This window comes from Alosa sapidissima, chromosome 4, assembly GCF_018492685.1.
Source record: "Alosa sapidissima isolate fAloSap1 chromosome 4, fAloSap1.pri, whole genome shotgun sequence".
Taxonomy (NCBI): domain Eukaryota; kingdom Metazoa; phylum Chordata; class Actinopteri; order Clupeiformes; family Clupeidae; genus Alosa; species Alosa sapidissima.
Genome location: NC_055960.1, coordinates 3,650,435 through 3,672,248, shown reverse-complemented (window position 1 = coordinate 3,672,248; position 21,814 = coordinate 3,650,435). Strand labels below are relative to the sequence as shown.

The window sequence follows — 21,814 nt, the reverse complement described above, 5'->3', positions numbered from 1 at the left end:
CAGAGAGACTGAAAGAGTCACAGAAAGGCATTGACGTCCATTGGCCACATCCCACACTGATGACCGCTTCATTGCGAACCTGCCCGGTGGAACCGGATGATGAATGCCACTCAACTCCAGGCACATTTAAGGGAGGTGAGAAGCACCCAAGTGTCACGTCAGACCACTCGAAACCGTGTACATCAGCATGGTCTGCGTGCTCGACAACCTGCAAGGGTACCTGACCACACAACTAGGCACAGGCGTCATCATCTTGCATGGGCCAGGGAGCATTTACGCTGGACGAGGGACCAGTGGGCCTCAGTGCTGTTCTCTGATGAAAGTCGATTCACGTTGAGCAGAAATGATGGCCACCAACGATGTTGGAGACGTCGAGGAGAGCGCTATGCATCAGCCATTGTTGTCACCAGACGACCCTTTGGTGGTGGTGGTGGTGTTACAATGTGGGTAGGTGTGTCTAATCAATACAGAACTGACCTACACTTTGTGAATGGTGCAGTGATAAGCCCATACTACCTGAATAACATCATTAATCCAGGCCTAATTTCATCTTCATGGACGGCAATGCTCCAGCTCATCGATGTCGCATTATTAGGGAACGGCAGCTGGAGACTGGGGTACCTCAAATGGAGTGGCCTGCACTTTCTCCAGACCTGAATTCCATAGAAAACCTATGGGATCAGCTGTCGCCGTGTTGAGGCTTGTAACTCTGTACCCCAGAACCTCAATGACATGAGGGCTGCCTTTCAAGAAGAATGGAAGTAATTTTTTTTGCTGTGGTATACCCACCACTGTTGTTGGCTTTTGCTTTAATAAATTGTTTGAGATGAGGAAATCACCATTGCATGCTTCTACTTAAATGCCCTACTTTCATGATATAATACCACTGTAGCTTGAACTTTGTACATTTTCCATAAATTTCACACGAAAGCTAGATATCCCTAACTTTTTGTGAGTAGTGTACACACACACCAGAGTTTACTGTATTGTGTTACAGTTTACAGTAAAAAAAAAAAAAAGACTCTCCGGTGGAAAATATGCTACATTTATCAATTAATAACATTAAATAGGCTTATATGACAAACCATATAGGCCTACAATATGTTATCATGATAACTTAAATATAAAACTTGTTTTTTATTTCAACTTTGCACAAGCAGAGAGGCTTTCATTTTGTCGCGTCGCAAGTTAGCAGGAATTCTTTAATTTACTAAAAATGGTTTCAATACATTACTGGGACTATTCCTATTTTAGGGGGGAAATCCAGACCATCTAAAACGTTCAGTAGGTTAGGGTCTCCACTCTGATGTGAACCTGCATGACAGTTCATCACAGCGGTTGCTTCGTTACAAGGCTACCAGGTCTGTGGGAAGGGGCCGCTGGGAGTGAGCGTAAAAGGGCTGTGATGGCACAGTAATCAACTTATACAAACAACGAGATCACACCTGTTTTTAAACTCACCTGAATCGAGATTGCGATTTTATAACAATTTATCAGGCAGGCCTATACTTTATACACACACACACAAATATGGATGGATAAATTGTTCCCCCAAATGCAGCTGTAACAGAGGGATTTTATAGACTCTGTGGAAGTCTTTCAATCATTAGAGTATTTGTGAGGTCAGGCCTTGTTGGACAAGAAATTAAATGTTCATGGATTTATTATGACTGAGGTAAATCTGAAATAATTTTAAGGCATTATCCAGCCAAGGTTATATCCATATACAACATAAAGTCGTATCCATCAGAATCAGGGCACTTAAGATTAATTTATCTGTGGCTGATCAATACTCACAAGTGAAATGAATACCCCAATGGAAGTCCGAGAGCTGCATGTGATGCATATAGGCGCAAAAAAGCTTTCTGCTAATACAGTATAACTGCAGAGCTAACAGAACCTCTACACTTTGCATTGGGCCACATGTGATGAAAGCCAGTTCCTTCCTCCATTGTTGCCCTCATGTTTTCCTCAAAACTACTTGTGCAATCTACAGTTTCTAAACACAGTGCAGCCACTAGAGGTTTCATGAATTAATTCTACAAGTGCACTATAAGTAACACACATTGTCCTTAGCAATAACATCATATCAAGATCTGAAACTTACTCTGATCGTCGCCGAGCTTCCATGCCATCAGGTAGAAACAGCTTGATAGTGGACACAATGCAACCATGGGTAACTAGAAAAAGGAGGAGGAGACTCCAGTTGATAGAGCGCACATCTCTGACAGTCTTAAAACACACAGAACAATACAGTAGCAACTGCTCCTAAAAAAGTAAGACTCTCAAAATGTAGCATATAGCTTTAGTGACATACAAGAATAATATATCAGGTTTTAATCCAGAAAGAAGTCGAATGGGATGTAGGTCAGAATGACACCACAGCCCACTACACTAACTACAGACAAAACACCAATGACATCAATGACTCAACAAAACACCATTCGTTCACTCGTCATACTACATCAGCTCTAGCAGGCGACACAACACATCCTTGCTAGCGCAAGCTGTTCCAGCATACTCTGAGCTCAGGATTGTAGCTGGACTGTAAAAGGCCAAGTTAATTTGCATTCATATCCAATTGTGATTACTTCATGTCCTGCCATTACGACACATTCAGGGTAAGAGTTGAGACATGTTTTTGGTTTTCACACCTGCTAAATTCATGTGACCAAGGGCTAGGACTGTGCCCTGTTAGACCAGACAAATAAGAAGTGCCAAGAAATATAATCTGCTTTCCAGCTTTAGAACATAAAATAGCTGGGAGAAATCTTTCCCAAGGTGGAGGAACAAGCATTTACATATAGGTTTGATATTACCAACCACTACTAAAAAAACTGAAATGGGCAAAATTATAGAAAGTATTCTTGTGTTAAATGGACAATGAAATGAGACATGAAGGTAGTACCAAGATTTATTACATAACCTGAAGAGGTAATGCATGTAGGGCTTCATACGATACAGACAGGCTCAAACATAGGCACATATACTGTAACTACTGATTAATTAATGGAGTGAAGGATGCTACCTTTACGCGTATTCTCAGTCACATCCACACCAAATTGAATGATGTCACCAGACAAGACTTCACAGGGGGGGCTCTCTTCAGAGCCTCGGCTCAGGCGCTGACTGTTGATGAAGGTGCCATTGCTGCTCTTGGTGTCCTGGAGATAAAACTAGAACAGGAAGACATTTACATGATTAGAGAACCAGAAGCCACATTACCATACCCATTTCCACACATCCACACAATATACTTTCAAAAGGGAAAAAAAGGTTTAGTAAATATTTCACACTCCAGTTTTTTCAGGACAGAAACACTAGTCTCAAAAACTAATTTGACTGCCAGACTATATTGTTCATGAAGCACAACAGGAAACCGCTAGACTACTTACATAACAGTTAGCAAACTACCTGCCAAGTTAACAAACACAAACAATAGGTGTTATCGTTAGCTTAGACAAATTTTGCCAAAAAATATTTGGATTTGTTCAATTGGATCAATGGGACATCAATCGTGGGTAGTGCTGGGCGGTAAGACTAAAAATCAGTATCACAGTAAGTTAAGATTTTGACTGTTTCATGGTGTATCAGGATATTGCTAATTTAGCACGACTAGCCCTCTATAGGTTTGTATTTCATTTTACAGAGGCAAATAGAATACAAATTTGATCATGAGGCTTTCAGTACACAATCATTTTCTTAACATACTACTGATGTATATAAATATTGCTTCGTATCACAACAGAAAAAGTATTACAATAAGAAGAAAACAGAAAAATACTGTATTTCTAAATCCTGTATTTATTCATGACAGCACACATGTAGATATTACTGATACTCTTGGAGTTGCAGTTGCTAATTTATTTTGCATTATTTAAAAATATTTATGCACTTCTATTTTAGACACAGGGAAATCCAGGGCAACTTAAAACCCATCACAGCTGCCCATCTAAAATCTTCATTAAGGGTCTGTGCTGTGCCTGTTCTTATGCAAATCTGCTGCATGACAGTTCATCAGCATTACTAGAACTGTAGGGAAGAGCTGCTGGGAGAGAGAGTGAGGGGCTGTGATCACACAGCAATATATTTAAAACAGCGATAGCACGCCTGTTTTTAAGATCACGCAAGGCCGACCGCAAAATGTTACCAACCAACCAGGTATTCTCCCGACTCACGCAATTCTCCTCTTACTGCATTTGTATAGCATTTTACTTTGTTTATGTATGTCAGCAGAGGCGGACATCCTGGGTTCAGAAAGTAAAAGTCCTGCCAAATATTTGATCCAACCATTTAGTAAATCAGCTCATCCTAATTAGCAACCAGGTAGATCAGATAGTTAGTGACATCACCTGTGTATAGTATAAGTATAAGTATACTCTTTTGATCCCGTGAGGGAAATTTGGTCTCTGCATTTATCCCAATTCGTGAATTAGTGAAACACACTCAGCACACAGTGAACACACAGGGAGGTGAAGCACACACTAATCCCGGCGCAGTGAGCTGCCTGCAACAACAGCGGCGCTCGGGGAGCAGTGAGTGGTTAGATGCCTTGCTCAAGGGCACTTCAGCCGTGCCTACTGGTCGGGGTTCGAACCGGCAACCCTCCGGACCCAGGGCGCTAACCAGTAGGCCACGGCTGTGTTAAGTGCACAGGTAGAAAGAATACGGCCGGATGTCCCCCTCTATGTCAGTTTATAATGTTTGCACAGTAGTTACTACACAGAGTTACTGCGTGGCCTCAGAGGCACACATTACCAACTTAACGTTATAACCGAGGTATGCTGGTTTGTGAAAATTCCACACCGGTGCGAAAAATTCAGACCGGTATACTGTCCTACCGAGCACTAACGTTGGGTAGGACAGTAATTCCACTGTGATATTAGAAATCTACACTAGATTTACTACCCCAGTACATCTACTACCCCAGTGTGCAAATGTTCAGCAAAAATAGGTGAGATTTTCAGCAATTTTCTAGAATGTGTACATCCATAATTGAAAAAAAGCATATCCGTAATGAAATTAGATACCAGTCTGAAATGTTCTTATGATAGTCATGAGACATGGGGGAGAAACCCAGAAACAATGGGGTAAAAGCTGTTTGAACTAATATAGAGTTACCCATGCATATTTTCTGTTCAGTTTCACTCACACAGCTTGTCCTAACAACATGCGATAATCTGTTTTGTAGCACTGGATGTTAGCTGTCCACAAAGGTGAAAGTTGCAAAAGAAACGACCAGGGAAAGCTCTCTTAAGTTCTGCCGCAACTCTTCAACTAGGTCGAACCCAGAGTACTAGGAGTTTGAATTTCCAAGATTCAAACTGCGCCCATTAACAGTAAATGTGAGCCTTATATGCGCTGTTTATTAGCAATTCTGTTGGATTTGTACAGGCAGTTTATTGCCTGCCTGTATATGTGAACCAGACGTGAACGGTAATGTGTTTCTTTTTAATAAACTGCCTGTACACTTACAAAGTTCTCAATGCTTAGGTTTACACGTAGAGACCCTCATTATGCTACTGTGTAAGTGTGGTGCTATTTTGAGCCTTGTTAGTGGTATAGAAATAGCGATTTCTTTTTACTGTACATGTGCCGCGAAGGCTAGCGTTAAACGCTAATTAGCGGTTTGCAATAAAACTGGTCACATTCGACTAGCATGAAAATAAATCCCAGCGAACGGTCAAACTCGGTACACATGTGTTATTAACCCCTAGGTTCATTTTGCGCCGGAATTGTCGTTTAAAGAAAAGCCATGTCCTTCTTGCAAACAAACACAAACATTCCTGTGCTCTTATGCTCATAAGCTAAGAGACTATTTTACCAGTATTTCATTATAAATCCCAAGGTGCAGGCCTTGTACACAACATGATTTTGAGTTTGTAAAAAGTCTTTTGAATATTTTGATGACTAGTTTGATGTTCATTATAGACAGAATAACCTACACACTATAATCAGTAATGTTCAATAATGTATTAATTTGATAGACCAATATAGTATGATCATTTTTTCCAGAGCTGTTACAGTTTAAGAGATCACTGCAGATTTTTCTGATATCATCCTACCATCCGGTTGCTGAGTGACATTCAAATGAGTTGACTGTCATATTAAAAATTAAGAGACCACTGCTAATTTGAATATGACTCATTCGAATGTCACTCAGCAACCGTAGGATGATGACATCAGAAAAATGTGCAGTGGTTTCTTACTTTTTTCCCCAAGCTGTAAATATGAAGAAATTATAGGGATCTTCATGTCAGCAAGGCATTTTTAATATATTTTGAGTAGTCAGCAGTGAAAACAAGCAGGTTACTCCTGGTAGTAGTCAAATTGGTGTTTTTAAAAAGAAGGGATCATAGAGAATAAAGAAAAAAATATTTAAACATTTTTTCGTACATTCCCACAAGGTGCTAGGGTGCTTTGAAAATGAGATTCAAAATTAATTTTCAGACTTGTGAGGTCTGCTGTTCAGACCCTGAAGGAATTTCTTTTCTGATCATTGCGTTGTGAGAGTGTTTCTACTCATCTCAATAAGGAAAATAAACACCTGGTAATTTTTTCCGATTTTGAGAGACCTAAGTGTGTGGGCCCTGGTTGAATTGATATGGAATGTTTCCCACATGCCCCATAAGCTTCAATTGTATAGCTTTTTGAAGCTGATGATTTTGGTGTTCTCTCAATACTTGATCAATAGAGCTCAACAGTCCCACCCCTCCTTAGTTTCCAGAGTTCAGTTTCCGGAAGCAAGTTTCTCATTCATTTCTCCAATTGACGTCTGGAAAAATCCATATAGAGTTTTAGACCCTGACTTAGGCTGACCAGCTATGACGTGACTCATAATCATACAACATTTCATGTCAAGCAAAAAAACGAACAGAAAAAAACAAAAAAAGGCAAAAGGTACAAGACTAAATATTTGAATTTCCGAGTGAAGGAACTACTCATCCCATAAGCCTTTTCGAACTGACACATTTTGAACATTTGTATCCTAATGAAAGTTTAACATGCTTCTTTTTCATGTCAGACAAGAAGATGACTAACTTCCTACCGTTTCCATTGAGTAAACTCAACATTCAAGATGAGAAAAACAGTTTTCATCGGACGGCCACACATCGGTTCTTACAGCCTCGGTATCCATCTTGATTTCAGCGAGTACCGAGCCGACGGTTGCAGGAACAATGGCATAAACATTTCCATGGCAACAGTGATCTCTACCAATCAAAGGCTCTGCTTTTACACATTAGGATTTTGGGAAGTGTAGTACTTTCCGTTAAATTGTGAATAAAACAATTTTCTCTCAAAACAAGGTTTATGCACCATGAACTTTTGACGTCTATTTGAGCACATACAATCGCTTTGTCATGTCATAGCTGGTTTTAAGTCTACCATTGACGGTTATTATTTTTTGGCTTATACTCCAGTTGTCAATGGAGAAATTGTATTGAATTCTTTAGATAGATAGATAGATAGATAGATACTTTATTGATCCCCAAAGGGCAAATTCAAATTCCATTCAATTCCATCTCAGTGTTTGGCTATGGCTTTGAAGCGTAGGTGATGCTGAAAATTACAATAGCTATGCCCCAATATTACCCTAATAAACATTTTGAAATTCACAATACTACATTACAATAGTGTAATGTAGAAAAATAGGTGTACTAGTTTATACAGAATAGGATACTGCTCTGGTATTCTGACGATTTGGGAGTGATTTGATGGTGGTGGTGGTGGTGTGTGTGTGTGTGTGTGTGTGTGTGTGTGTGTGTGTGGGGGGGGGGGGGGGGTCTGTTGCCTGCAGTCAGCTGTTAGCCAGTTGGTTGTCCCTTTTTAGAGTGCCTGATAACCAGGGGTGGGGGAGCGTGAATTCCAGTCAACTATTTTTGGAAACCAGAACTCTCACTTCAGAAGAAAAAGTGACAGGCAAAAGGTACTGCCTTTAAAGCCACTCACTTTGACAGCATGTGAGGGGACACTTTCTGATTGTGAGTTCAGGTAATTACAGCTCATCTCACCTCACAGATTTGAACTGGCTATGGCTATAGGTGGCAATTTCAATAAAACAAGAAACATTAACAGTAACTGATCAACTTGAACACACACAAAAGCTCTGCCCCGTCCACCCTTATTGATTTTTGAAAAATTAAGATTTATACCATAACCAGGCCCACATGTTTGAACGCTTCTTTTGGTCTCTCAACTGTGTTGTTCTCTTATTTCCATCCTTTAAAGCTGGATTCTGCCTTATGCTTCATCCTATTAAAAATATTCTCTTTTTTAACCTGTAGAATTTGCTTGTTTTATTTGCCTTGTAGGCTATTCCTCAAAAAACTGTTAGTAGTGTTGGACAGTACGACCAAAAATGTGTATGACAGTATTTCCACAGTATATCACCAGATTTTTTCTGCATTACTGGGTGTGTGGCTTATTATGCAGTCAGAAAGATATGAAAAGGAGGATGTGTAAGGGGGAGGATGTGTAAGGGGGAGGATGTGGAAGTGGAGTGATCTATCATCTTCAGCTGGGTACGCAACTGTGCATGTGCATGTATGATATTGTACACATTTCTGGTTGTGAAAGAATATTGCTTATTACAATAATAACAGGAATTATCCTGGTATTAATTTGTTTACATTTGTATCTACATCTTTATTATTCATTTTCATGTGCCAATTTCTTGATTTTGAGTTTGGTTAGCCATTCCCTGACAGGTCCTATGTCAGGTTCTATGACACTGGCCTATCAAAAACAGACACCAACTCCAATAGTCTTTACACCTTGCAATCACGCCGCAGCAGTGACAGAACGCACACACCACAGATCTGACACAGGTAGTTTACACAGGTAGTCGTGATTGCATATAACCAATTTGACGTCTGAGGTTGTTGAATAGCTAGTTCAACTCAGAACAAATGGCTGGTAGCTCTAGTTGATAAACGTACATTCGCGATATCGGGTGCTCTTGGATAAGGGGGATCAGTCCAATATAAAAAATATATTAATCCAAGCACTCCAAAAACAGTGACAGCAAGGAATTGGCTACTTCAATAAAACACCAAAATGTTTCGACCTAGCACAGAGGTCTTCATCAGGGCTTTAGATTTGTAGGGTACTAAAAATGTGCGCAGCAGCTAACCAAAGTGCAGTCGGTTCTCCCGCCATGGTTTTGGAAATCACACACCTGCTGCATCTGAAGGCCTACGACTATCACTCTACACGCCCCCTGTTGCACGTCATGTTTTAATTTGCTAGCTGATCCTGCCTCCTGGCTCCCCAAAATGCCGGATCATGTGAACAGATCAGCAGGCTGGCAAATTTTCACCTCGTTTTCAGACACACGATGCGGCAAAAAGACGTCTCCTCTTGCATGATCTCTGTGTGAAAAGGGCTATATTTGTAACAAACCATTTTAGGTACATAACGTTAGGTTCAAGACAGATTTGTACTGAATGTACCGAATACAGTAACCAACGTTGGGCTTTTTTTGCATGTGGAGTACGGACCATTTTTCAAATTAGAGTTTCCACACAAACATATTAAGTGGCAGACCAGAACTGTAAAAAAACATTTCACATCTTTTCAAAATACTATTTCTGCTTATACGTGTTGAGCATCAGCAATTTTGTCAGTGAATGTAAGGCTAGCAGTACATAAAGAAGTACTGTAATTAACCAAACCGTGACTTCAACAGGTACCGAATTGTGATTTTTGTGTAGTTACAACCCTAGCTGTACAAAAAATATTACAGAGGTGCCACTTACTTTTTTCCTATTACTATTATTATCATCATCATCATCATCATCATCATCATCATCAATATATATATATGCATTTATATTGTGGAACTGTATAACCAACCAACATACAAAAAACAAGTAGCCTACAAACATGGGGCAATGCACAAAAAAAAAAAAAAAAAAAAAAAAAAATCAACCATGAAATATTTTATTATTACCATCAATTACTTCAACTAAGGCTTGGAAAAAAAAAAAAAAAAAAACTGCCAGTGGTACCCAGGTCAGCCTAAAATGTGCAACTCTGAACTCATGAAACATTGTAGCCTAGAGTTTGGCGCGCACGCACACAGCCTCATCATGATGCATTGTAACACGCTGTCTGTAATACATTGTTAACACACAGCCCTAGCCAGCCACAACGTCAAATACATTGAAACACGCAGTCTAGCGCGCACACACACAGCCCAACCACATCAAATACAAACAAGGGGGGTGTCGGAGCCGGTAACGTTGTCAGGGACAGGGGTAGTATGCCTAGACGTGGACTTATCACTATTTTGATGCTCGTTTTGAAAAAAGTGGACAGGGCGCCTGCAGGAATGAATGCGATGGTACGCACACACCCACCTAACTTTCAACGCTTTGATAATATTTGTCCCGGTTAGGTTCCTGTATTGGTCAGTTAAAAAGTAGCCTACATAGTAGGCCAATAACATCCACATGCAATATCTTTACAACAACAACGCCTAATAACGACCTATTTATAGTAATATAAAACAACAAGCTAGCCCTACAACTTCTGTAGCATGCGTGTGTATCTCTCCTGCTCAAACAAAAGGTGCACGCGTGCAGTTCTGCATTAAGTTGATTTTGATAACGTGTTACAAACTTTACTTTACAGAAAATTGTAAATAGCCTACTGTCATGCAGTTAATAATGGAATACCATACAGAGTTGAAAAGTTATGGTAGCCTAGGCCAATTTGGTGTGAACACAAACACAGGGGAAATTCTCTCTCGAGTAGCCTGATGATACGCACAGTGCGTACGGCCGTGGTTTTGACGCGCCTTACTGAGAACGTCTGGCTGCCGCTCTCTCTTTTTTCGAGCTCCGCTTTCATATTTCCTAATTGTCTCATGCGAAACCATTGTGTCACAGACCCCGGGGACCGAACGAACACAATTTTCCGTAAAAAGTCTAGTGGAGCTACATGCCGACCAAGTGCCCTGGTATTTCGGTGTCCCGGGAATCATCGACCGCCAGCGGCGGCCATAAATACTGAAGTTTTCATAACTTCAACTGTATGTTTCTTTCGTCCCCGTGCCTGTTTCATTCCTCCCGACCAGAAGGTAATGAATGGGTTGTGTGTTACCATCCATACTTTAATGCTATCATACTGTAGACCAGGGCTATTCAATTAGTTTGTAATGGGGGCCAGTTCATGAAAAGCATCACAACTGAGGGGCTGGAGAAATGCAGCTTGAAATATGAGTAATCACATTAACAGCTGCAGCAATATGGGTGTTCAAATGTTGTATTTTGTACATGCATAACAACATCATTAGCTGGTTGTTGGTGGCTAATATGGAATGAAATCTGTGATAACAGATAACACAAATGGAATCTGTGCTTTGCACAGTAACTGCTAGGTCCAAGATTTCCAGTGAGTAGGCTACAAACAGGATTCAAACACTGTTCAGGTAAATTAAATGTGTAATCAGTCGCATATGTAGCTCTTCTGACTTATAGGCCTACTTGTTACATTTGACGTTCCCACCATTTTTGAGATGACCGTAACCTCTAGATTTTTTTTTAGCAGTGGGGGCAGGCCAGTTGTAATAGCCTAATAATAATAATAATAATAATAATAATAATAATAAACATGGGGGTCCGGGGGTGTCTCCCCCGGGATTTTTTTTTTTACTTTCTGGTTGCTAATCACGCTATTTTAACATGTTTTGAGAGGGACAGGCCCATCTTTTTTCTGACGCACCTCACGTTACCCCATGCATTAAACCAAATGTCACTGCTTGAATAAATTAAACACATAGCCTACTGAACATGGGCATCGTCATAGTTCATGATGACAATGAAAACGTTTAGCCTACTTGGTTTCTGACAGAAATTACGTTTTGTGACAACATATTGTAGAAACACAACCACAGCCTTTATTTGGTGAACGGAGGTGCAAATCATCTCCTTTACTTTCTTTGGTTATTATAAAGTCTACGATTCACTTTAACGCTTCGCCGTCGCCACATTTACAAATATGCAATTTACCTTTGTTAGGCCATCATACTTTTTGCTTCGAATCGCAATTGTGTGCGCATTTAATGTAACATGCCACATGATTTCCAAGAGGCCTTTAGACAGGCTCATTTCTGACTTCACTAGACTATTATTGCATTTGTCTATGTTGTAAGACGTGAAGAAATGAAGGACATCGGCAATAGCCAGGTTCATGTGGAAAAAAACAACCTGACTATGACTGGGAATCGATTTTATCAGAAATTAAAGCAGATAACAGCCCTCGGCCCACCGCCTAATGGTGTTTCTGCATACTGTGCTTACGGTGGGTTTTGAGGGGTTAGGTGCCTTGCTCAAGGGCACTTTAGCTGTTCCTACTGGTCGGGGTTTGAACCAGCAACCCTCCGGTTACAAGTCCGAAGCCCTAACCAGTAGGCCATGGCTGCACTTTAACGTGCTAGCTGGTGAAAGAAAAACAAACCCATTGGAGGAACGGCTCGGTAGATAAATCTAACTTAAATTTTAGTATTAGGCCATATTTGCATTTTGTTCGCTTTGGTTTTGCGATGTTACCAAGAAAAATGTTGCTTCAGTTTGTAATCAGGTCATTATAAGTGAACAAGACCTTCGAGACAACCCCCCTTTCACTTCTGTTGCAGCAAGTTGTGTGCAACAGACACACCATAGGTCGAGGAGTTGCAGCTTTATTCAATGATACAGTTGAAACTATGCATAAGTTTCTATCATCACAAACTCTGATTTTATTACCAGCTTTTCACCATTCACTATCTCGCTGGCCGCAGACACTCAAGGCTGATTTATGCTTCTGTATCGACTTCACGCAATGACTACGCCGTTGCCTCGACGCCAGCGTGATCCTTTCGAGGTTCTGCGTCTACTCTGTGTCGCTACCCACCGGAACGGAAGTCAGAATTCCAATGACCTAGTTATTGTAACCAGAAAATAAGTTTGAGGTTATTTGAGAGGTGTCTGCCAGCCATTTTATGTTATGTTAGCAAGCGAACTTTCCCACAAATGCCCACAAAGTACTGCCTGCTGGTGAAGTGCTGATTTCAAAACGTTACTGACAAAGAGACTTTCCAAACAGATAACCCCGTCATTCAGAGGTGATCCCTCCAAGACTACAAGGGAGGCGCCGCCTCTAAAATATCGCGGAAAATTTTGTCAAAAACAAGCCTACTGTATCTACATTACTACCTAGACTAGACTATGCTAGAACTTGCTCAACTTCATGTCTGGTTCATTCAGCAACAAGTTTTTGCCGGTAGTCTATCGTCATTTTTACATGATGATAGAGCACCCTGTTGAAGCCAGGGTTTTAAAAAAAAATATATAAACAATGGCTGCTGCCGCTTGTTTGAAGCTGCCATCACGTTAGTTTTAGACAGGGACTTAGAAGAAAGTTTCTCGTAACTGCTTCCTTATGTTGGAATGTGCAACAATGTACAAAAATGTAAGGGATACCTATGTGATATCTGCAACAGTGGTAGGCTGTTTGATATTCTGTTCATTTATAGGCCTACAGTAGCTGCACGTAGTCGTCAGAAAACATATTTTTGAATTGATGTGCTATGCTGACTTGTTCAATGTAAGCCAACAATGGTTTCTTAAAACATCACAGTAATTTATTTTGTCAGTCATCATGTTCATTTTCGCCATATCTGGTCATCTTTATCATTAAGGCTACACCGTTTTAACCAAAAAATTAAATAGGCCTAGGCTAGCCTAAACACATTGCAACATTGAGAGTTTTTATGGGATGAAAATGATTTAAAGACCACTGCATTAAGCTACACTTCAGTGTTTGCCTTGAAACAATTCCGGCATAATTGCTTTGAACGTTTCAGTCTCGTCCCCCATGCCTGCTTTATCCGGCCGGCCAGAAATGACGAATGAAACAAAATTCTCGTTTGAACATGAACGGTTTTGTTCAGAGATGAAAAAGCAATTGTGTTTGACCGAGGGCAGTAGGTTGCTAGTGACAAAATATTAGCTTTCAGTGTATTTAATTAAAATGTTCTTAAAATGGTTCTACACAGAGGCTATACGGCTCTGGTTCTCCCTACAACCAGACAGTAAACTGTTGCAAATTGTGTGTTCCAGTCACTCTGTCTCTTTCATTGCTTTGATTGGTTTTTGGCCTCTCCTATTGCGTCCGGAGGCATTTTAATCGGCATCCATTTGAGAACGCTATTTGGAAATGGGCTGTGAATTAATCTTCCCCAGACCCACTCCACCTGTATTTGTCAGCAATACGGTCAGTTTCTATGTCTTTGTACATAGCCTACTGTAAATAAAACTATAAAATATATATATTTAGTTATTGAGTTTGTGACACTAGCTCGCTGTTAGCTGTGTAAAGTGGCAGCTAGATTATGCTAATATTGTTTACCTGAATTTTTAAAGCCATTTGATGGTCTTCTTTACGAAGAAAGATTCAAAATAAAACAGCAAGGTAGAGACAAAATTTATTTAACTATAGTCACAGAGAAATAACTCAAGTAGGCTGCCAAATAGCCCATTTCAACTCTCCCAAAATGAACTTGGCCGAGCTAGCTGCTCTCTGTTTGGTCTAAACTGGTTTTGCCCTCAAATATCAATATAGTACCTTAATAATATTAGTTTAATAACTGACAAATTATTTACAGCTTCCCTTATTTCCAAAAGCAGCATCCGCCACTTTAGTAATTGTAACCAAAATATGCGTTTATCTGCAAAGCTTGCGTCAGTGAAATAGCATGTTGCTACTCCCCACAGTAGACTGCTTGAAGCAGTCGGCTATCAACACACAGGGCGAGTCAACCAATCACAGTCCTTGCTGTGTGCATCACCTTGACGCGAGGTTAGAATTTTTTGGAGGTGCGCATCGAGCAACGATGGAAGGCTCGGAGGGGGTACGTGGTGACGTAGAGGGGTCTGCGGGGGTATGCCGTCGATTTGATGCAGAAGCATAAATCAGCCTTCACTCGTTGCCTCACTTGTTCACCTTAACAGAGCCACACACACTGCTATTTTGATGACAAATTTTGCTGCGGTCCCATTGAGGGAAGGCCCATGAGTTCTGTTAATCATTGGTGGTATGTAAAATGACTGCACACTGAAAGGAAAAGCACTTATGGTGGCTAAACTTCATTTAGTAGATTCTCAGTTGTCTCAACTGAAATACTCTCATATGGGCAGGTGGGGAAGACGAAACTGAATGTATCTGTTATTGTCTAAGATAAAATTGAAATGAACTGCAATCTACAATCAATTTTTGTCAATGCATTAACAGATCCTGAGATCATTAGGTCAAGCGGTTGCAGCTTTTTTCCCCTGCTTCCACATTCATCTGCAAATCTTCAATTATTTGCACCATTTTACATAGACATGCAGACTATTAACATATTACTGTAAAGTTGAGTTTGATTTAACATATATTTGACTTTGGTGCTACTGCTAAAAAAACAGGAACAGCAGATTAGTCTCACAGTCTGGGCTCTGACTCCATAGGGTTAAAATACCTTCAGTGCAGTTTGTTTGGATATGTCAACATCTTACCACAACTCAACGGCAAAAGCAATCAACATATCCTCCAATCTCAGTTCAACAACTTTTATAGGTATTTATGCCCATGTTCAACGGATTTGACCCACATTATAGAAGCACTACAGGATCTCCAACACCGCTTGAACTGGACAGCGATAAAGAATATTCGGCGACGACTTGTTTCATATTTCAAAACACATGTCAATACATTGTTTGTTCAACCTGTTCATTTAAGCCTTCATACATAAGTAGCCTAAGTACGAAGTGACTTACCTTGCCCGTTTTGTGATCGAACCAAACGAGTGCATGATTCCTGGACAACACCTTGCAATCAAACGTTGCGTTGTTCTGAGCAGGACGACAGCGAGCCACAGACCGCCCAATCTTGACTGGCTCGTCCAGGTAGACATGACGTTCCTGAAAAGGGTGTGAATTCGGGCGGCAGGTAAAAACTGCCAGCGCTGAAGGCATTGATGATGGCTTGGGAGTATTACTCCAACCAGGTACGAAAGACAAGGTTTCTTGATCCAGAATGACTGACTTTCTAGCCCCTAACTAAACTGGAATAAGGTTAGCTATACAATATATTCGCCTCGACAATGCATTCACCAATATATTTTGTCAATCGAGGGGGAAAACTCATCAATGAGTTGACGTTATACCCAATTGCCTACATAACTAAAACAATAACTCAATTATCATGTATAAGTAAATGTACTGTCTCCAAAGACCTCCATCGTGTAAGGAAAACCAATACTCCACTTTAAATATAGCTGTCAAAATCCATAAAAAGTACCTCTTAAGAAGCGGCTTTAGGCCAGACCTGCAGCCTCTGAACTCAGAGGTAGCTCATGTTGAATGTACTATGCTAGTAGCTAACAAGCTAAACGGTGAATATAAGCTTTTGGGACTACCTACGGTGAACAGGCGACCAACGCGGATACGTTCCTCGAGGAAAACGCTCAGATCGATTATTCGAAACAAGTGTCAGATTGTCTAGAAGCAATCACGTTAATCCATGTATTTGTAATCTAGTCCGTACCGTTATAAAATCCTAGAGTTCATAATATCTAGCCATCCGTGGCCACCTTGAGAGCAAACTGCTAGCAAATCCTTCGCCTTCCTTGGTTTTGACGTTAACGTTACCTTTCGTTGTAGAACTAGAAGGATTTGAGCAAGTCTTCAAAATAACACAAATTACCGTGGTTACATTCACAGCAAACACCTAACATTCAGCTATGTCTTTTACACTTGATCTCACCTGTCAGACACTTAACTGCTAGTATAAGTTGCACTGTGATGGAAGTTCAAGCACACATTCTGCAAAAATCTTGTATGCCTTAAACGTTAGCGTTAGCTAATTCGCAAACTGGCTATCTAGCATTCCTGCCTAGCTAGCTACCCCTCCCCACAACAGAAGCACACTTTCCAGTTTATTTGCTGACGTCTGACGGGCAAAAATGTTCATCCGCGAATCAGGTTCGGAGTCTGACTTATCTGTGATGTGCCCAAAAAAGTTGTATCTCGCTCAACATGTAATATCATTTGTGGCTTGCTATTTCTAAAAGTAGCTGCCCAAGTTGGTCTCTTATCCGTATATTAGCTAGCAAACGTTAGTTGACGTAGCTAATGTAAACTAGCAAATCAACAATATTGCCCAACTGAGACAAAAAAAGGATTTTCTGAAAATCCGTGAGTCTTCGGCGTCGGAGGGAGTGGTGTTAGTCGCCAAGAAAAATAGTTGCCAACTTGTTTAACAAAAATAAACACAAATCCGGGATTTTATCAGCTAGCTGGATAGCTAGCTAAATAGCTTAAGTGGTCACAGAAAGCAAAGTCCTACAGCTGCCGCAGACACAGGACCAGTTCCGTTCCGTTGATAAGATTCCACGTTAAGCCATTGTTTTTTTGTGATACCTTGACATTCAGACTAAATTGGAATGACGATGGAGTCTGTAGGTTAATGCCGAGTCCAATTAAACTGGAGGCAATTCGAAGCAACTTGTCCTCCTCCGCAATTGAACGCCGCCATAGTGAAATGAAATACACAAACCGGGCAGCGCCAACACCGCGCTCGCGCACGCGACATACCCATAACGTAACGAAGGGTGGAAATATGTGACATTGAGCTTGTCCAATCACATGAATCTTCCAAGACAAGTAATCCAGTGCCTCGATTTATAACGCTATAATGCTGGTGGAATAGCATACACGTTTAAAAACAATGACAGATGAAGACAGATTGTGACTTTCAACATTCATTGATTAGTCTAAATATGACTGAATATTTAGGCTATAGGATCGAACTGTGCCTTCTTCACCTACAATCGCAGCGACAGAACCAATTACATCATGAGATTAGTTTATCATTGGCTGAACTTGAATCCCTTAACTTCAACGTCATCTCTTGTTGACCAGGTCAGAATATCATAGTATACATGTCAATTATACACATGCACATTTCAGAAAACCAGGAAGTAAAACTGGCTGTGATAATGACAGCATCAATGAATTGTGAATACCTACTCTAGCAATAGCCAATGGCGAATCCTTAGTAGGCTATAATGGAGAAGGACTAGGATTGTAGACCTACCTACTTTACTTTCAGTGAGATGTAGTCTCACTGAAAGATTAGACAATAAATCTGATTAATCATATGGAACAATAAGGCTACCAGGTTTATCTGAGAACTGTCCTTAAGTCTGATTTATGCTTCTGCGTCGAATCGACGGCGTACCCCCTCCGAGCCTTCTGCGTCGCCGCGTACCCCCTCCGAGCCCTTCTCCATCGCTCGACGCGGACCTCGAAAAAATTCTAACGAGGCGACGCAGACCGCATTCGACTCGCCCTGTGTTGATAGCATAGACTGTATAAAATAGGTTGACAGCCGACTGCTTAAACAGCCTGTTGTTGGGAGTAGCAACATGCTAGTTCACTGACAAGCTTGGCAAATAAAACTCAGACATATTTTGGTTACCATGACAGGATTATCCGTTTGTAATCCGTTTGTTATCCTACTGTCACAAACATTTTGAAATCAGCACTTCGCCAGCAAGGAGTAGCCTACTTTGTGGGCAGTTGTGGGAAAGTTTGCACATAAACTGGCTGACAGACACTTCGTAAATAACGTCATTAAAATGCAGTGTCTATTTCTCGATAAGTTTGATAAAATCTAAGCAAGAAAAGGCCAAATAAATAAGATTCACATTTCAGCACGGCAGTCTATGGAGTTCATCATTCTGACTACTTCCAGTGGTGAGCTACGCAGACACAGGAGACCCAGAACTTCGACAGGGTCGGCAATGCGTGGAGTCCATGCAGAAACATAAAGCAGCCTTTTCCCCACCCCCAAACCTTCTGCTGAGGGTAGTGCTGCGCAGGCTAAGTTGCAGGGAAGCAGCTGTCATGCCAAATGGATCTGGCAGCTTGGGGTCCAGTGTCACTGACAGATTAATCGTATGTTTATAATGATGCAGGCATACTTTTTTTTTATTTAACAAATTGTTTTGTTTAATTTTGCAATCACTTTTGGTAAAGTAGTAGTGTGTGTGACATTTTATGTGTGGTGACCACTTCACGAGACCGAATTGATTGTTTGAATTACAGACACTAATTTTAACACATTGGGGCCTAAATTAAGGACAAACATATCCTTAAAACAACCCTTAACGCTTGTTTTCAAAACTGTGCAACTCACCGAGTGGTTAGTGGTGTTCGTTGATGTTCCAAAACAAGTAGCGTAGCTAAATACAGTTTCTGTCGTATTTTATTTGGCATTTTATAAAATCCCATTGATTTCTGTTGGAAGGCTCATTGCACGTTGATATTACTGCACCACCGGAAACGGAAACGGGGGCTGTTTACATTTGGTTGTAGACTTTCCGCAAGACCTTCTTTTACTGTCTATGCTTCAGGCTCAAATATTGAGCGGAAGTTTATACACGGTTGTGAGGTATCTGAAAAAATAGTTCCACTGTAGCAAATAACACGGCTGGAAATCATACATTGCGCCGATATATTTGTTTTAAATTATCAACGAACACCACTAACCACTCGGTGAGTTGCACAGTTTTGAAAACGAACATTAAGGGTTGTTTTTGTGCATGCCCATAGGCAGCCACTCTGAAGCAGTAAAGGCGATTCAAAACCAGTCAGAAAAGTCGAGACAGGACCAATTGTCAAAATGTCGGTGTCCACCACTCTAGTTCATCCAAAACAAACCAGAAAAGGGACTTAAAGTGCTAAATACCGGAATTATCCTTTAATACAGCTAGTGGTCTGTAAATCTTTTCCTTCCCATAAAAACTCTTGATGTGTTTAGACTAGCCTAGGCCTATTTCATTTTTTGAGAATTCTGGTTTTGAGAGTTTCTGGTTGAAACGGTGTAGCCTTAATGATAAAGAAGATAGCCATATCTGGTCATCTTCTTTAAAATTAACATGATGACTGACAAAATAAATTACTGTGATGTTTTAAGAAACCATTGTTGGCTTAAATTGAACAAATCAGCATAGCACATCAATTCAAAAATATGTGTTTCCGACGGCTCTGTGCAGCTACTGTAGGCTTATAAATGAACAGAATATCAAACAGAGTAGCCAACCACTGTTGCAGATATCACATATCCCTTACATTTTTGTACATTGTTGCACATTCCAACATAAGGAAGCAGTTACGAGAAACGTTCTTGTAACTCCCTGTCTAAAACCAGCGTCAACCAAATCTCAAATTTGCCGGACGTTCGTCTGGGTTTTTCCCAGGCTAACTTCTACCACCATTCTTAAAATGTTATCCCAACCAATTAAATAAATTTGCATCTATGGTAGGTGAAGCGCATTCCCGAACAACTTATTTTCCTCTGAGGTAATGTCCAATCTTCATAATGACATACCGTTGTACCTTACGTTGTACCTCACGTCTGTAACATGGAACCTAATGGCTCCTACACACAGCTGCGTGCGTTGCGTTGCTGGAGACGCATTCCATTCACTTTACATGGGCTCACGTCATCCGTTGCCGAACTGAATTGTGGGTCCGTTGCATCACGTTTCTCCCGCCGCTCGCGTTGAGAAGTTCAGCTGTTGCTGCACCGACAGACGAAATTCTTATGATATAGTTTAAATAAACCACTGTTGTCATACAGTTAACAGGCCTGCATTGTAGCACATAAATTCAATATCAAGTGTTTCCCCCATATGTGTCTCTATCTATTTGGCCAACAGCAGAAAATAACAGAATATCCAAACGTTTTCAGTAGGCTAGCCTACCATTGTTGAAGAAATCACGTATAAGAAGGCATCCCTTCGATTTCTGTTTGTTTTCTCATATTCCAACATAAGGAAGCACCATGAGACTCCCGTCAAAATCATCATGAGGACATTCCTCCCAAATGGCCCTATCACGTCTTTGAACTGACGTCATGAGGGCGTGTTTTAGCTCGTGCAGCTCGTGGAAGGCAACTGCAAGATCTGTCTGCAGGCTAAGACTCCCGCGATATTTTAAGGTCATGTGACATGGTGTCACGGTGGTAAGTCCAGAGGCCGTCTACGGAGAGCCTCCCCACTCTCTATTAATCCCATACAAACCGAATTTGGCTGCAGTTCACCAGAGTTTACCTAGATGGCGATCGTGGGCGAGTCCAAAATACATGGGGTCCTATGGAGCTACATGGCTAAATTTATTGTTTTCACCTATTTTACAACTGAAACCCTCAGATTTTATTTTATTTTTCGCAAAATGGATATGATTATCAATCAAAAGTGAAATAATCCGGGAGTCATGGCCTTTCGTTTTCTTACAGTTTGGGTCGTTGTTGCCCATAACACACTAGCATTGATGCTATGCTATGCTATGATCATGCTAATGAATGACGTCATTGACACGTTTGAAAGGCTTTTTAGAACAGTTAAATGACTTTAAAAACTATAGTGCTCAACCAAGTGTGTTGTCTTTGCCTCCCCTTTCGAATACAATATTCAAATTACTTGAAAAAATATATATATCCCGAGAAAAGTGGATTTTGAGGGGTACTGCTCCATAGACCTCCATTCATTCTGGACTCGCCCGCGAGCGCCCCTAGATGCAGTACCACACCGGAAGAGTTCCGAGAGTGAAGGTTCTCCCCTTATTAGACATTCTCTGGTAAGTCCCTCCCCGGCTGACAGAAGTCGGACAGAATTTCTAACCAGCAAGCATTGCGTCCATCCCAGTATGCATTGTGTTCAACCCAGCATGCATCACATCAAGTCAGATCTGCACAGATCTGCCTCAAGTCGAACACGCCT

General features: G+C 40.8%; 1 protein-coding gene across 8 annotated transcripts in view; it reads right to left on the bottom strand.

Annotated features, from left to right (window-relative positions):
• The window catches only part of slmapa (sarcolemma associated protein a), a 69,454-nt gene extending 51,646 nt beyond the window's left edge, over positions 1 to 17,808 (bottom strand). Inside the window, exons 1-3 of one of the 8 annotated variants that reach the window (XM_042089999.1) lie at positions 15,804 to 17,808; positions 3,029 to 3,176; positions 2,108 to 2,180 (exon numbers count right to left, since the gene is read on the bottom strand). In XM_042089999.1, the coding sequence (XP_041945933.1) occupies positions 2,108 to 2,180; positions 3,029 to 3,176; positions 15,804 to 16,001 (419 nt within the window). In that variant the 5' untranslated portion in view covers positions 16,002 to 17,808. The remainder of the gene's footprint in view (positions 1 to 2,107; positions 2,181 to 3,028; positions 3,177 to 15,803) is intronic. The other 7 variants (XM_042089998.1, XM_042090006.1, XM_042090001.1 and 4 more) reach the window with 7 other exon arrangements.
• Between the last annotated feature and the right edge of the window lie 4,006 nt (positions 17,809 to 21,814).